Source organism: Hemiscyllium ocellatum, chromosome 10 (assembly GCF_020745735.1).
Source record: "Hemiscyllium ocellatum isolate sHemOce1 chromosome 10, sHemOce1.pat.X.cur, whole genome shotgun sequence".
NCBI classification, from domain to species: Eukaryota; Metazoa; Chordata; class Chondrichthyes; order Orectolobiformes; family Hemiscylliidae; genus Hemiscyllium; species Hemiscyllium ocellatum.
In genome coordinates this window covers 76,830,319-76,848,289 of record NC_083410.1, presented here as the reverse complement: position 1 = coordinate 76,848,289, position 17,971 = coordinate 76,830,319, and the positions used below count along the sequence as shown (strand labels likewise).

General features: G+C 41.5%; 1 protein-coding gene across 2 annotated transcripts in view; it reads left to right on the top strand.

Moving 5' to 3' along the window:
• Positions 1 to 17,971, top strand: part of nt5e (5'-nucleotidase, ecto (CD73)) — an 84,288-nt gene that overhangs the window by 27,637 nt on the left and 38,680 nt on the right. For both annotated transcript variants that reach the window (XM_060830995.1, XM_060830994.1), the window contains exons 2-3: positions 10,337 to 10,559; positions 10,637 to 10,825. In XM_060830995.1, coding sequence (XP_060686978.1) covers positions 10,337 to 10,559; positions 10,637 to 10,825 — 412 coding nt within the window. The remainder of the gene's footprint in view (positions 1 to 10,336; positions 10,560 to 10,636; positions 10,826 to 17,971) is intronic.

Genomic DNA, 17,971 nt, shown 5'->3' with positions numbered 1-17,971 from the left:
GCTGGCAGTGCTGTATAATACTGAAGGAGTACAGCACTGCTGGAGTTGCAATGTTTCACATGCGATTGTAAACTGAGGCTTCACAAACCCTGTCTGCTGAATATAAAATTACCCCATTACAAAAAAAAATTATCCTATTCTCCTTTAACATGAAATGAAACATCAACACTACAGTAAATGAAAATTCAAGATGCTGCAAATTGACCTCATATATTACATCTTTATTGAATATTGCTGCATTTCCTACATTACAATAGTAACCACACTTTGAAAACCTCTGTGATTTTTCATTCCCACTTCCTTCAGGGATAGAGTGACCCACCCAGTGCAAATGGCTTTTCCACTTTAGTATTGCCAACCCTTCCTCCTTTTAAAACTTTTTTTAAAATCAATAGTCAAATTAAGCAATAAAACTGTCCTGCGTTTGGTAGAATTATCCCTTGTGGTTTTCTAGTTGCATATTATAGGAATGATGATGGTTTGAATGCTGTTTGTGTCTTAGAATTGTTGGTACAACCAAATTTAAATCATTTGCAGCTGGTTCCTACTGTTTCTCAGTTTCTCTCCAAATCCTTCTCCTGCTTTCTCTAGCAGAATATAATATTTTAAGATTTTAGAATTTTATAATATATTATCATTAGTTGAGAATTTGGACTTTAGAGGTAAATAGGTTTGACTTTAGTTTTGTGAAGTTAATTTGTTTCATTAAGAGGTCAGATAAGAATTTTTAACAGTTAGTTCAAATATCATTTTCAAGAAAGCCTGTGCCATAAGATAAATGACTACTTGGGGAGTTAACAGATTACATATTTAAACATACAGAAAGACGGACCAGAGGCCACAGTCATTTGAGAAGTTTCCTTCCAGCAGAAAGGAAGTTTAGTCTCTGGCAATTCAAGCTTTAACAACTGAAAATTGACTTAGAACTCTTTTAGCAGTTTAGGTAGACATAGTTTTTCTTAACATTCAGTTCGAAAAAAATCAGTGAAGTAGTCATGTCCCTGTGTTTCACAGAGTAACAAAGAGAATAACATCTGGTAAATGGATAGAAAGACACTGATTGAAAGCAATTGCAATCTTGTCAGCTGAGTAAGAAACTAAAGAGTTCAAGATAGAATTAAGACATCACGGGGATTGAATGATTGTAAAAGATATTCCTGGGAAAGGTGTTGAATTTTTTTTTTGCTTTTTCTCTTAAGACATTATCAGACAATCATATATGTAGTATTTTTGTGTAGTTAATGGTTATTAAAAGCAAATTGGCAGCCTTATATGAATACATTCAGTGACTAATCACCATATTAACCAAACTTCAAAACTAAAACTTAGGATTCATTTAGATAAGTTTCACTCTGAGCTATGACTTGATCAATATTACCATCAGCTCTTTACACAACAAAGAGCAGATTAAATTTCAATGGAAAGTGAGGGCGCTGCACTGTATGACCAAAAATTGTATCATTTATTCATGACAAGTTTTCTGTTCTGTTTCTTAGCCTGACATCTCATTCTTTAAATTTACAGTACGAGAAACTTCCTTATGGCCCTTTCCTCTCCAAAACACAGAGAACTTGACACGTTTCAGGATAGCAATAGTTCCCTCCAATACAACTTCCCTTTCTTAACAAGGCTGTTGTAATAAGATTTTGGTTGCCAGCAATGCTGGTCAGGGCTGACATTGACAGGTCAAAGATATCATGATTAAGATATCTTCATAGAAACCAATGCCTTGTTAGTGCTTCCACTTATTTTTGACAGATGTAAACAAGGTTAAGCTAAGGGAATGACTCCATGCATCTCTTAAAGTATTTACACAAATATCAAAATCTTTGATGTAGTGTTGAAGAACATTTCTCTCAGATTTCCAATGAAAGTAAATCCAATGACTGCAATACATACGTCTCAATCCTTATATACTTAAATTGCTGAAATATTGGATATCCCTATCATTCATGTAACAAGCCATATTCATTCTCGGGCTAACACTCAGGAGTACATTTTGTTTGGCATATTTTTATTGTTTTACAGTATTTTTGCCAATTTTCTAATGTTGTGAGTATATCTATTCTATGCTACTCGCAGTGCTAACTATGCCATTGCTCGTGCACAGGTGGCTAATGTCCACACGTGTGATTTTGCCTTGCTGGATCGGCTTATGTGTCCAAAATGTTAGTGCCAAGGCCACTAAGTTCATACAAAATGTGTGAAAATAACAGGCAAGGAAAGACCAGCTGGCTTGTCAATCCTGCAGCACACACACTGGAACCTGACTGGATACCTCCTAAGGCGCCATTCATCACCTTACTCCATCAACCAACAACAACTACATTATAACCTAGGGGACAAAAGAAATAAGCCCTTTCTGAAGAAGGGCTTATGCCCGAAACGTCGAATCTCCTGTTCCCTGGATGCTGCCTGACCTGCTGCGCTTTTTCAGCAACACATTTTCAGACAAAAGAAATTAACCATTCAGAATGATAAAAACCAGCAGCCAGCTGCTGGGAACTTTACAACTGAAAAGAGGGTGCATGGCACAACCGTAGAAGCACCAGGCAAGACTAGTAAGGACATCACATTTATTTTTATAGTTCAGGTGACCCTTCCCTCCTCAATGCATTTGCCAAACAGTAGAAGCCTTGCTGAGTTGCAGATACTTCACCTGTATAATGAGTTATTGTTAAATTGACATGAATATGAGATTTCTTACACACCTGATGGCTAACTTGCGCAGAGATTTTGAGATTCTTTGTAGTCAGCTCCTACATTCAAGTTGATTGCGAGTTTCTGTATACATCATAGCCTTCCTTGACCATTAATATAAGATATGCACTTTATGTCATCATGTTTCTTAATCTCTATAATCTTGAAAAATCCAATCTCAATTTATGGAATATGTAATACATTTACCACATAAAAGGCAAGCGATATTCAGCAGTAGCAGCATGGTTACGTCTTCAGAACTTATTAAAACAATTGCAATAACTGTTGTCAGAAAAATGTCTTGAGTTCTCGGGCTTTGATTATGTCACGGCAACTGCAGCTCCATGCTGTGCATCTTTGCCTTGTGCTGAGACTTGTCATTAAATAATTGTTTCAATAATGATTGATGCACCGTGGAGTTAGTTTCTTGTCAGCAGTACGTAACAGATATAGCCAAATGCAATTTCGGAGTTGGGTAAAAACAGGGAGTTTCAAAGGTTGAGTTGCAAGGAGTAAGTGGTAATTTCAGGGCTAATTTTCCAGCTAATTATTGTTTATTTCAAAAATATACTTTATTCATAGAAATCCTTGGTACATGTACAGTTGATGATTCCATTCAAATATATATTGTCCTTACATTCAGAGAACAGATTGAGTCGATGTTTACAATTCTCTATGTTAACCGTCCGACCTTTTGGCATTTAGCTGAGGTGTCAGTGGGGCCCAATTACTGGATGGACCCCTGTTATTCTTCAGCAGAAGAACCTTACATGGTGGTCTTTTCCCACCATGCCTTGGCAGCAGTTGCCTAAATTTCAGTTTGTCCCTCAGCACGTAGACCTGGATCTTGGAACAGTCATTCGGGGCCAACTCTTTCAACTGGAAGACCAGTAAATTTCGGGCAGACCAAAGAATGTATTTCGCTGAGTTGATGGTCCTCCAAACACAGTTGATGCTTATCTTGGTGTGCGTCCCAGGCAACAGAACATAGAGCACAGAGTCCTGCGTCACAGAGCTGCTCGAGATGAACCTCGACATACATCACTGCATTCGTCACCAGACTTCCTTTGCATAGGCACATTCTAGAAGGAGGTGTGATAGTCTCATCGCCATCCACAGCCACTTCAAGGGCAGCATGCGGTGCATGGAGAGTGCAGGCATGCATGAAGGATCTCACAGGCAGAGCCGTTCTCACCACCAGCCAAGCGATGTCCTGGTGCTTGTTTGAAAGAACTGGCAATGACTTTCAAGCTAACTTAGTTCTTTAATCTAGTAACTGAAAACTGCTCTGTTTAAATGTTATCGTTTTTGTCAATTCCTGAAACAGGAGTTAGCTGATTCACAGTTAGGTGAAGTTGGTTAACTGAACAACTGTTTTATTTAAGTCAGAAGCATTGTTTTTGGAGTCTATAATAAGGACCCAGCCTCTGTGAGTGCTTCTTGGCTAAATGAGAGTGCCTTGGAATGGTAAAAACAGGGAGTTAGATGAGGCAGGGAGTAGGCGAAGCTGACTGATACTGAAAGGAGTGGAAATGGAGAAGATATTTCTACTAGTACTGTGTATGACACTAGGACCAGAGAGCATAGTCTCTCTGAAGGGAATCAAGAGTTATGAGAAGAAGGCAAGGGAATGGGGTTGAGAGACGCATCAGCTCTGAATGGCAGAGCAGATTAGATGCTCTTATACCTTATGGCGTTATGGTGGTGACATTCTGCTGGAGGTGGCAGAACTGTCAGAGGATGATCCTTTGAATGCAGGAACTAGTGGGGTGGAAAGTAAGGACAAAGGGAATGCAATCCTTCTGGAAAGGAGAAAAAGTGTTGAGGGCAGAAGTCAGGAGAGGGATCAGGCATGGCTGAAAGTTCAGTCAACCATAGTGGGGCTGATTCCTCACTGAGGGAAAAGGAAGTCCTGTCAGAGCTGGCAAACAAGAGCACCCAAGACATCTTTGTTGTATTGGATAAAAAGTTGAATAGGGGCCTGAGTAGGAGAAATGTCTCACATTTTCACAAGTAGACAGAAATAACTGAGACCATTGCCACACATTTGACTTGGAGAAAGTGAGATGAGTTAAAGCAGAAGTTGTTCAAATTGAGAACAAGCTCAGCTAGGCAAAAGAGGTGGTGGATGGAGACAGTGTGCAGGCCTCTCTTTTTATGGAAGAAGTGAAGAGCTTTCAGATCATCCTGACAGGCATTGGACATAAAGAGGGATTGCAGATCTATGGTGAACAGGAGATGGCTAGGATCAGAAAACTGGAAATTGTGGAACCAACATAAAGCATCAGAAGAGCCACAAATGTAAGTGGGAAGAGACTGAACTTGGTGGGGCTGGGTGGACAAAATAAAGCTAAGGTAGGAAAAAAAGTAGGGCAGAAACAGTCTAAAAACACGGAGGCAATGGCCTCATGGTATTTTCACTGGATTGTTAATCCAGAAACCCAGGTAATGTTCCTGGGACCTGGGTTTGAATCCCACCATGGCAGATGATAGCTTTGAATTCAAAGGTAAAAAAGTCTGGAATTAAGAGTCAAATGATGACCATGAAGCCATTGCTGATTATCAGGACAAACCCATCTGATCACTAATGGCCTTTAGAGAAGGAAACTGCCATTCTTATCTGATCTAGCCTAGGTAATGACTCCAGATCAACAGCAGTGTGGTTGATTCTAAACTGCCGTCTGGGCAATTAGGGATGGGCAATAAATGCTGACCATTTATACCTGCATCCCTATGAAATGCATTTTAAAAATTGTTCTGCCAGATCAGTCCTGTTTATGGATTTGAGAAGGAGGTAGAAGCGGCTGTGCGGGTTTGGGACTGAAAGTGCAAAGTTGTGGAGGGAAGATCTCTAGAGGAGATGAGGTCCATGAAAGTGTTGGAAACAACAACCTGATGTTCACGGTGGAGTCATGATCCAGGGGAGATAGGAGGAAGTGTATGGGAGTTGGCACTCAGCCTCTGCCAGGTAGAGATCAGCATTGGCAGGTTTGATAGGTCTTGGAGGTCATAGCTTTATGATATGGCGTATTGGATATAAGACAGGTTAGAAATCATTTTTCCCAAAGGATCGTGAACCAATAGAATGAATTATTTTAATATGATGGACCCTAAGAAACTGAATAAATTTAAGGAGGAGACAGAGAGAATTTTAGTCAGTAATGGATTGAAGAGTTATATAGAGAGGGAAAAGGAAAGAATTTGAATCCGAGATGAGATCTGCTATGATCGTATTAAATGGTGGAACAGGTGTCAAGGGCTGAATTGTCTACCCCTGTTCCTAGGAGCGGCGTAGTGATTCATTGGCTAATACTGCTGCCTCACAGGGCCAGGGACCTAGGTTCGACTCCAGCCTGGGTGTCTGTATGTGTGCACATACTCCCTGTGTCTGTGTAGGTTTCCTCCAGGTGCTCCAGTTTTCTTCACAGTCCAAAGATGTGCAAGTTAGATGGATTGGCTATGCTAAACTTTCCATAGTTTCCAGGGATAGGTGGATTAGCTATGGGAAATGTAAGGTTACAGGGTGGAGTTGGGGGGGGTTGGGGGGGGGGGGGGAGAGCGGGGAGGGCGTACCCTGGGCAGGATGCTTTTTGGAAAGTCGGTGTCGATTTATTGATCCAAATGGCCTGCTTCCACACTGTAGGGATTCTATGATAGTTTTGTGTTAACAAGTTCAGGGCTGGACTTGAGGGAACAGAGTGAGACACTTTAGAGTGGGTGCGGGGAGCGGAGACAATAAGGCACTGATATCATGTCAGCAATTCTCCATGAAGCCATCATTATTGCTAGTCACTTCAAATCTGTCTATTCTTTTCCTAAAGATTTGCAGCAGTTCCTGCAATCATTGGCTCACTCACTTCCTCTCAAGGTGTTTGGCATGGTGACTATTCCAAGCACAGATTCTGCCTCTAGAGGAGTAACCAGATCAGAAGAAAGACAAACTGTGACTGGAGGAACAGAAACAGCCAGTATGGGATGGCATAGTGGCTCAGTGGTTAGCCATGTACTAGGTACTCAGGTTCGATTCCAGCCTCGGGTGACTATCTGTGTGCAGTTTGCACATTCTCCCCGTGTCTGCATGGGTTTCGTTCATATGCTCCGGTTTCCTCCCACATTCCAAAGATGTTCAGGTTAGGTGGACTGACTATGCTAAATTGCCCATAGTGTTCAGGGATGTGTAGATTAGGTGCATTAGTCAGGAGTAAATGTAGGTAAATGGGTCAGGGTGGGTTACTCTTCAAAGGGTTAGTGTGGACTTGTTGGGCCAAATTGCCTATTCCCACATTGTAGGGATTCTATGATCAAATCTGTAATTGGAAAAGCAGCTCTACCTTCTGCAAGGTTGGCTTGTCTACTCATAATTCTAATGAAATCCTGCAGTCACTGTCTATGGCTGATTTTTTTTTTTGAAATCCCAGATAAGAAGAGTGGAATTGATAGTTTAAAATGGTGAATCTTTGAGGTGAACATGCAATTCAAAGTCAAGATGGTATGTGACTTGAAAGAGAATTTGCACATGATGGTTTTCCCATGTATCTATTGCCCCTGTCTTGGTAATAATGGGCATGGATTAAGAAGGTACTGTTAAAAGCACAAGCAGGGAAAACAGGAGCAAAGGAGGCCATTCAGCCCTTTTTGAGCCTGCTCCACAATTCTACTGAACTAGATAACCTCACTTTTATCTATATTGTATTTCATCTGCCATGCATTTGCTCATTCACTCAATATGGCCAAATCATACTGAAGCATCTCTACATCCTCCTTAACTTTATTTCATTTTGATTTTATTATTGGCATAGATACCTAGGTACAGCGCAGTTTGTTTTGCATGCAATGCAGACAGATCATAACATACAAAGATCATGGGGTGACAGAACAGAGTGAGGAATACAAAGTTATGGCTGCAGTAAGGCATACAAAAGCAAGATCAACATTAGATTTTAAACTTGAGAGGTCCATTCAGAAGTCAACAGCAGAGAAGAAGCTGTTTTAAACCTATTGGTACATGTGTTTAAGCTTATGTACTATCTGCCTGACAGAAGTGATCTGAAGAGATTACAAACAGTATGGGAAGGGTCTTTGATGTTGGTTGCCTTTCCAAGGCAACAAGAAGTGTAGATAAAGTCAATGGATGGAAGATCGGCTCGTGTGATGGACTGGGCTGTGTTCACAACTCTCTTAGTTTCTTACAGCTCTGGTCAGAGCAGTTGCCATAGCAAGTTGTGATGCATCCAGATAGAATGCTTTTTATAAAAGTTGGTAAGAGTCCTATGGACATGTCGAATTTCCTTAGCCTTCTGAAGAAGAAGAGGTATTGTGTATTCATGACTGGTGCAGATTGATGATCATCACTCCTAGGAACTGGACACCCTCAACCATCTCTACCTCAACTCTATTGATGTAGATAGGGGAGTATATTCCTTGCTTACTAAAGTCAATGACCAGCCATTTCATTTTGCTGATGTTGAGGGAGAGATTGTTATCTTTATGACACACCATCAATGTTCTCTCTCTTTCCTGTGTTCTGTTCCATCATTGTTTGAGATCCAGCCTACAATGGCTGTGCCATCAGTGAATTTGTAGATGGTGGTTGGATGAAATTTGGACATAGTCATGAGTGTACAGGGAGTACAGTAGGTGGCTGAGTATGCCGCCTTGCAGGGTGCCAGTGTTAAAGATTGTTGTGAAGAAAGTGCTGTCACCTATCCTTATTGATTTCAGTCTGTGGGTCAGGAAGTCAAGGATCTAGTTGCAGATGGTGGAGCAGAGAACTAGGTCTTGAGTTTGGAGATTAGTTTGGTTGGAATTAGAATGTTCAGGGCTGAACGGTAGTCAATAAGTAGAAGCCTGACATAGGTATCCTTTATTGTCCAGTTGTTTCAGGAATGAATGTAGGGCTAGGGACGTGGTGTCTGCCATGGACCTGTTGTGCCAGTAGGCAACTTGCCAGGGATCAAGGCAGGCTGGGAGACTAGAGCTGATAAGAGCCATGACCAATCTCTCGAAGCACTTCATAATTATGGACGTCTGAGCCACCAGGCCGCAATCATTGAGGCACGTTGCATGTGTTTTCTTTGGTACTGGGATAATGGTGATTTTCTTGAAGCAGGTGGGGATTTCAGATTGTAGCAAAGAGAGGTTAAAGATAGCAGCGAATACTCCCGCCAGCTGATCTGTACAGGATCTGAGTGTATGGCCGAGGACTCTGTCTGGGCAGTCGCTTTCCATGGGTTCACTCTCAAGAAGGCTGGTCTGATGTCTGCAGTGGTAATTGAGGAAATAGATGTATCTGAGGCTGTTGGGACAGGTGACACCATTTCACTGATCTTCTGTTTGATCAGAACGCATCAAGGAGGGATGTATTTTTATCTGCCATTCTGTTCTGCTTCGCTTTGTAGTCTGTCATGTTGTGTAGGCAGGTGTGTGGTAAGTTTGGGTCTAACTTAGTCTGGTGTTTTGTCTTAAGGCCATTAGAGATGCTATCTCTAGATTTCCTGTTACGGTGACGGTTATCTGACTTGACCAGTCCACACTTCGTTTTTAGTAGACAGTGGATTTCTCAGTTCATCCATGCTTTCTGATTGGAGAACATACGGATGACTTTTTTTGGCAAGCAGTCCTGTACTCACATGCTAATGAAGTCCATTACAGTGGTGGCATACTAGATTGTATGCTGAATTCTTGAATATGGACCAATCCACCAATTCCAAGCTCTTTTGCTGCCTCAGACCAGCACCGTACTACTTTCCACACTGGGTCCTCACGTTTCAACTTTTGCTTGTAAGTTGGGAGGAAGAACACAGCATTGTGATCTGATTTTCAAAAGTGCAGATGGGTTTTGAAGTGGTAGACATCTTCAGTTGTGTAACAATGGTCAAGGATTTTTTATCCCTGGAGGAACAGGAGATATGTTGATGTTAGTTTGGTAGCTCCCTTTTGACTTCCCAGCCAGCTTTGATATCTGCAAACATAGAGCTATTATAGTTAGTTCAAGATCAAGTAAGAAAAAGGAAGATGATGTTGATAATTAGATGAAGAGGGGTGGGAGCAGGTTCAAGTGAACTAGTTGGTTGCATATCCTACATGTCTTTCTGGCCAATGTTTGTGTCATTTACAAGCTACTTTAGTTTCATTGCAATTTTCTCTGTGAATTATTGTAAGAACGACATATGATTCAAACAGAACCACACCACCTTCTGTACTTGCACTGAATGTTTAACATTAATCAATTCCCGACTCAGGCGACTGACTGTGTGGAGTTTGCACGTTCTCCCCGTGTCTGCGTGGGTTTCCTCCGGGTGCTCCGGTTTCCTCCCACAGTCACAAAGATGTGCGGGTCAGGTGAATTGGCCAAGCTAAATTGCCCGTAGTGTTAGGTAGGGGGTAAGTGTAGGGGTATGGGTGGGTTGCGCTTCGGCGGGTCGGTGTGGACTTGTTGGGCCGAAGGGCCTGTTTCCACACTGTAAGTCTAGTCTAGTCTAATCTAAAAATTAAGAAGTTGAGCAAAGTATTTAGTCATCAAAAAAGTTAGAAAAATGTGGGATCTAGTTTCATGGTCAAGACACTTTTGATTCCCTGAATAAATATATTCTCTTTATTTGAACCTTTGTAACTAAATTGCTCTTCTCTTCCATAGGCACTGGGCAATCATGAATTTGACAATGGTGTGGATGGCCTTTTGTACCCCTTTCTTCAGAATGTTACTTTCCCAGTGCTGAGTGCAAATATAAAAGCAGATCAGCAGTTATCACCAAGCATCACGGGCTTCTATCAACCATACGTGATCCTAAATGTTGGTGGGGAAAAGATCGGTGTGGTTGGATACACCACCAAAGAAACCCCAATGCTTTCAAGTCCAGGTGGGGACCAATTGAAGATGAGGTTCAGTATTACAGAGTTTTAACTAGCTACCAATTCTTTTTAACATATATTCCAGGACCACACCTAACCTTCGAGGATGAAATTGAAGCTGTGCAGCGTGAAGTTAACAAACTCACAACTCTTGGAGTTAACAAGATTATCGCCCTTGGTCATTCAGGTTTTGAGACAGACAAACAAATTGCAAAGAAAGTGAGAGGTGTTGATGTTGTAGTGGGAGGACATTCCAACACTTTTCTTTACACAGGTAAACTTTTGAACTAATTTTATCCATCAGTTGCATTGAAATAATAATTTGAAGGATTTGTCCATTGTGCCTATGCCACCTGTTCAAAAGATCTCCAGTTAGTTCCAGTCCCTTACTGTCCCCTCAGAGACCAAAAAATTATTTGCCTTCAAGACGCTTATAAATTCACTTTTAAGATTATTGAATTTCTCCCCATCACAATTTTAGACAGTACTTTCTAGATTAAAACAACTCATTCTGTAATAAAGCCCATGTACAAAAGAGTATATAAATTCAACATTCCACATAATATGTTGTTTTTAATATCACCCAATTGCACCTTGATCATTCTTATGTAGTCAGCCTAATTCAACATTAGTTGAAATGTCATGATCAGTAGACACAGCCTTAAGCTATAGGGGCAATTATTTAATTCCCCATATGAAAGCAACGAGTGTAAATTAAGAGATGCAAGGTCAGACATTAATCTCCAATATCTGCTTTGGGATGGAAGGAGATGAAAGTCCCTGAATGAACTCCAAAGTCAGGCAATTACACTGGATGTATCTCATGATAAGCTTTAAATATCTTTCACTTGAGTGCCACAGAACAAACAATGATCCCTGTTTGGTGCCTGATTCACTAGCACTTTCATTTTGTCTTTTTAGTTTATCTTCTATAAGTTACTAGTAACCAAGAAGATGGATATCTTCTTTGAAGAGGTGACAAATAGGTTAGACCAGGGAAACCCAGTGGATGTGATCTATCTAGACTTCCAAAGGCCTTTGATAAGGTGCCACATGGGAGGCTGCTGAGCAAGGTGAGGGCCCATGGTATTCGAGGTGAGCTACTGGTATGGATTGAGGATTGGCTGTCTGACAGAAGGCAGAGAGTTGGGATAAAAAGTTCTTTTTCGGAATGGTGGCCGGTGACAAGCGGTGTCCCGCAGGGTTCAGTGTTGGGGCCGCAGCTGTTCATATATATTAATGATCTGGATGAAGGGACTGGGGGCATTCTAGCGAAGTTTGCAGATGATACGAAGTTAGGTGGACAGGCAGGTAGTACTGAGGAAGTGGGAAGGCTGCAGAAGGATCTAGACAGTTTGGGAGAGTGGTCCAGGAAATGGCTAATGGAATTCAGCGTGACCAAATGCGAGGTCTTGCACTTTGGAAAAAAAGAATAAAAGCATAGACTACTTTCTAAACGGTGAGACAATTAGTAAAGCCAAAGTACAAAGGGATCTGGGAGTGCTAGTCGAGGATTCTCTTAAGGTAAACATGCAGGTTGAGTCCGTGATTAAGAAAGCGAATGCAATGTTGTCACTTATCTCAAGAGGGTTGGAATATAAAAGCACCGTTGTGCTACTGAGACTTTATAAAGCTCTGGTTAGGCCCCATTTGGAGTACTGTGTCCAGTTTTGGTCCCCACATCTCAGGAAGGATATACTGGCACTGGAACATGTCCAGCGGAGATTCCCACGGATGATCCCTGGAATGGTTGGTCTAACATACAAGGAACGGCTGAGGATCCTGGGATTGTATTCATTGGAGTTTAGAAGATTAAGGGGAGACTTAATAGAAACTTACAAGATAATACATGGCTTGAAAAGGGTGGATGCTAGGAAATTTTTTTCATTAGGCGAGGAGACTAGGACCCGTGGACACAGCCTTAAAATTAGAGGGGGTCAATTCAGAACAGAAATGCGGAGACCAGCCAGAGAGTGGTGGGCCTGTAGAATTCATTGCTGCAGAGTGCCGGCAGAGGCCGGGATGCTAAATGTCTTCAAGGCAGAGATTGATAGATTCTTGATGTCTCAAGGAATTAAGGGCTACGGGGAAAATGCGGGTAAGTGGAGTTGAAATGGCCATCAGCCATGATTGAATGGTGGAGTGGACTCGATGGGCTGAATGGCCTTACTTCCACTCCTATGTCTTATGGTCTTATATCAGCATTAGAAACAATAGGCAAGTCTTCCACACAAGTCATTTGTTGAATCATGGAATGTTTCGATACGATACTCAGCTCAGCTTTTAATCCAGTCTACTTCATCTGCCTTTTCCTCACATTTTTCTTTTGCAAATATTTACTCACTTTACTTTTAAAAGAAACCATAAGTTTTGCTTAGACCCTGTATATACTGCTACATTTTAGACCTTACATAAGATAAAATCTCCTAATTTGTTGATTTATACTGGACTCTGACCATAAATTTACACCCTTTCATTAGTGCTGCAAATGAACTGCAAACAGTTCAGCAAAGTTATTTTTATGGTTTACCTTATTAAGACGCTTTGCAATTCTAAACATTGATGGATGAAGTTCCAAAACTCCTCAATATCATCCAGGACAAAGCACTCCATCTACTACATTTTACTCCCCAACAGCAACTACAAGATGCACTGCAGTAACTCATCAAGGTTCTTTCCAAACTTGCAACAGTTACTCCCAATAAGAGGAAGTGCATCGGATGCATGGGAACACCCCACCTGGCTGTTTCCTTCCAAGCCATCTGATTTGGAAATGTATCACTGTTCCTTCAGTGTTGTTGGGTCAAAATCCTAGAACTCCCTTCCTATAGCACTGCAGGTGTTCCTCCAGTCTAAGGATTGCAATGATTCAAGAAGGCAGCTAAACTCCACCTTCTTTGGGGCAATTTGGGATGGGCAATCATGCCAACATCTCATGAATGAATTTTAAAAATCTCTTTGAAAGCCTAGAATCCTGGGTGTTATCCAGGCTCTTAAATGTTGTACCATCTGCCAGCTGGTAGATTTTGTAATATATGAAGAGAGATGCTCATTTGGAAAGTCATTGCAGACACAATGGACTGATTAGCTGCCTTCTGCACAATAACAATTCTGTGATCACTGCAGCATTGCTGTTCATGGAATATGGGGATAGTAATTTCAGTTGGAGACGCATCCTCCAGTGAAGAAAAGATGAGGTGGCAGATGAGAAATAGGTGAACGGTCAAAGAGAGGGGGCAGGAGGCACAAGAAATGCATGAGAGCACAAAACTTGTAGAGGAGCAAAAGGGATGCTGGGGGAGGGATGCAGTAGGTACAGAGCTACAAGCAGAGACCATAACCAGCCAATTGTGTATCTTGAATATGGATGACTTGCCCACAAATTTGTTTTTGATTCCACCACAGGAAGTGGGTATCATTTATTGTCCAGTTCTAATTGGCCTTAAATGAGATTATGAATTGTCTCCTTGAACCGCTGAAGTCCTTGGACTGTAGGGACACCCACAATGCTGCTAGAAATAGTGTGCCAGGATTTTAATCCAGTAACAATGAAGGAACAGCAATGTGTCCATGTTAGGATGGTGCATGACCTGGAGAGGAACCTGCAAATGGTGATGGTGTACCTATGCATCTGTTACATTTGACCTTCAAAATGGCAGAGTTCTTGGATTTGAAAGGTATTGTAACAGGAGTTTGGGTGAGTTTCTGCAGTGCTTGGGAGATGTTGTTCGTTTTTGTCACTGTTGAAGGTGGACAAAGTAAATGTTGAAGGGGGTGAATAGGATGCAAAACAGTAGGCTACTTTCCTACTGGATGTGTTGAATTTCTTCAGTGTTGCTGGAGTTCTACTCATTCAGGCAAATGTAGAAAATTCCATCATGTTCCTGACAGTACTTTTGGCAGGTTATAGCCTTTGTGATATTATGTGGAGTGAATAAAAATAGCTGAAGACCTGCATCTGGGATGCTGGGAGGAGGCTGAGATTAATCATGTACTAGTCTGAATGTGTTTGCAGATCCTTCAGCTTTGTCTTTTGCACTGATATTTTGGACTTAGCCAGGTCCCTGGAGAGGAAGGCATTATAATCAGGGCCTGTGTTTCTGGCGACACTGGTTGCATTGACTACTTTGGCCAGAGATTCGTAGCTAATACCCAATCAGGCAATGATAGCATCCAAATTGAAAAGCAGTGCAACTTGTCCAAATGGTCACTGTTTTTCTGAAGAGCTGCATTCATTGGTTCAGTCTTTCCTACCTCACTTACCTCATATTTTATACATGGCTCTCCGATGAGGACTATTCTGTTTTAGTGAAGTCTTCAGTTCTGATCTGGCTGCAACACAAGATACGTTAAAGCAAAGCCAAGTACCTCAGTAATATCCCCAGGGCATTCTTGAGGTTCCCCCATCTTGATGAGTTTGGCCCTGGTGTAGCACTTCCTGAAAATACCTGCATGCACCCAACTGAAAAAGACAGTCAGAATGAGAGTGAGATAATCAAGCTTTGGTGGAGGGAGTCAAGTTACAAAAGAGACTTGATGAGGAGAATGTGAAACAGTGGGAAAGGATTAGTATGAAAACGTTTTAAACAGACGCCTGAGCTTTTAATGGGTTTAACATGAAGAAGCATGATATAGAAAAGCCAAGATGTTTTCTCAACCAATGAAACTGGGTCACAGAAACGAGTGAAGTACTAGGGTCCATGATTTCTCTTCCTGGGCTTTCCCACATTATTCAGGATGGGGATATTTAAGAAGCCTCCTACTTAGAATGTCTGTATAATTGACCACTATCTTTCATGACAGGACTACAGAGCTTGGATCTGATTTGTTGGTTGTGTGATCACTTGGTCCAATTCATTGCATGATGCTCCTGCTGGTTGGCATGCACATATTCTTGTACTGCAGCTGCACCACAATGACATTTTTTAAATAAAGCCTGATGCTACTCTGGCATGTTGTCCTGCCCTCTTCAGTGAACCAGGGTTGAACTCTCAGTTTGATGCCAATGGTTGTAATGAGGGAATATACCACGCAATGAGGTTACAGATTATGGGTAGAATACTGATAGCCTACAGTGTCATGAATGCCAATTTAGGGTTGCTTGATTTGTTTTAAAATGGGCCCATTTAGCATCGTGCACAACATGAACATGATTGTTAAAACCCACAAAGATTTTTCAGTAGTTCTGTTTTATTCCTTTTTTTAATTTGGTTTGAAACTATGACCTGGGAGCTAAATATGACTTTTGCACTGTGGGTAACAGTTTATGTTAAAAGGAAAACAGACCAAACAAGCTTTTGTTTATATTTGAGGCTAGGCCTGGAAGTTAATTGCAAGTTGGTTCGTGATCAAAAGGTTCTACAAATACTTTATCACCATGGAAGATGACTCTGTTTAAACAGACAGCAAAAGTTGACTATTAGTGGGGCCAGTACCTGAGAATTGGTTCCAGCAAGTTGGGAAAATATTTTGTGCTCAAGCAGACGGCAGATGTTAAATGGTTACTGGGAATTCATAGAGCTGATGGTTGGGGAATCACTGTCTGTCAGAGAGTGATCTGAATTTGAATTCAGTTTTGGAATGTTTCAGAAAAAATCTCCCATGGGAAAAGCTTGGAGGCTCAGAGAAGACAAAACTAAATTATAAGTATTATTGAGTTAAACTGAAGAGGTGATTCCAATCAACATCTTTAGAAAATCAGTCAAGAAATAATCATCTATGACTGTGGAACAATGCATCATGAAAAGCACTTAAGTAATGTGGCCAAGTTATTTTTTTACATTTATCAAAGAACATAGAACAGAGAACAATACAGCGCAGTACAGACCCTTCGGCCCCTGATGTAGCGCTGACCTGTGAAACCAATCTGAAGTCCATCTAACCTACACTATTCCATTATCGTCCATATATTTATTGAATGGCCATTTAAATGCCCTTAAAATTGGCGAGTCTACTACTGTTGCAGACAGGGCATTCCACCCCCTTACTACTCTTTGAGTGAAGAACCTACCTCTGACAACTGTCCTATATCTATCACCCCTCATTTTAAAGCTGCATCTCCTCCTGCTATCCATCACCATCTGAGGAAAAAGGCTCTCACGGTCCACCCTATATAAACCTCTGATCATCTTGTATGCCTGTATTAGGTCACCTTTTAACCTTCTCTCTAACAAAAACAGCCTCAAGTCTCTCAGCCTTTCCTCATAAGACCTTCCCTCCATACCCAGCAACATCCTAGTAAATCTCCTCTGCACCCTTTCTAAAGCTTCCACATCCTATAACGTGGCAACCAAAACTCTATGCAATACTCCAAGTGCAGCTGCAGCAGAGTTTTGTACAGCTACAACATGATCTCATGGCTCTGAAACTCAATCCCTGTACCAAATAAAGTTAACACACCTTATACCTTCTTAATAACCCTATCAACCGGGGTGCCAATTTTCAGGGATCTATGCACATGGACACTGAGATCTCTCTGCTCATCCAGACTACCAAGAATCTTACCATTAGCGCAGTACTCTGTATTCCTGTTACTCGTTCCAAAGTGAATCACCTTTTCCAAATTAAACTCCATTTGCTACCTCTCAACCCAGCTCTGCAGCTTATCTATGTCCCTCTGTAATCTGCAACATCCTTCCACACAGTCCACAACTCCACCAATTCTAGTGTCATCTGCAGTTACTAACCTATAATTCTACGCCCTTATCTAGGTCACTTATAAAAATGACAAGCAGCAGTGCCCCCAAAACAGATCCTTGTAGTACACCACTAGTAACTGAACTCCAGGATGAACCACCACCCATCAACCACCACCCTCTGTCTTCTTTCAGCTAGCAATTTCTGATCGAAACTGCTGAATCACCCTCAATCCCATGCCTCCATATTTTCTGCAATAGTCTACCGTGGGGAACCTTATCAACACTACTGAAATCCATATATGCCATGTCAACCACTTTACCCTCATCCACCTGTTTGGTCACTTCACAAGCTTTGTGATGCACAGCCTACCCTTTACAAAACCATGCTGGCTATCCCTAATCAAATTATTCCTTTCTGGATCATTTTAAATCTTATCTCTTATAATCCTTTCCAATGCTAAAGTAAACTTATCCGAATTGTGGTCACTATCACCAAAGTGCTCACATACCTCTAAATCTAACACCTGACCTGGTTCATTACCCAGTACCAAATCCAATGTGGCCTTGCCTTGTATTGGCTTATCTACATACTGTCGAGAGTGAGATGCTGGAAAAGCTCAGCAGGTCAGGCAGCATCCGAGGAGCAGGAGAATCAACTTCATTAGGAAGAGCTTCTGCCCAAAACGTCAATTCTTCTGTTCCTCAGATGCTGGCTGACCTGCTGTGTTTTTTTCCAGCAGCACACTCTCCACTCTAATCTCCAGCATCTGCAGTCCTATCTA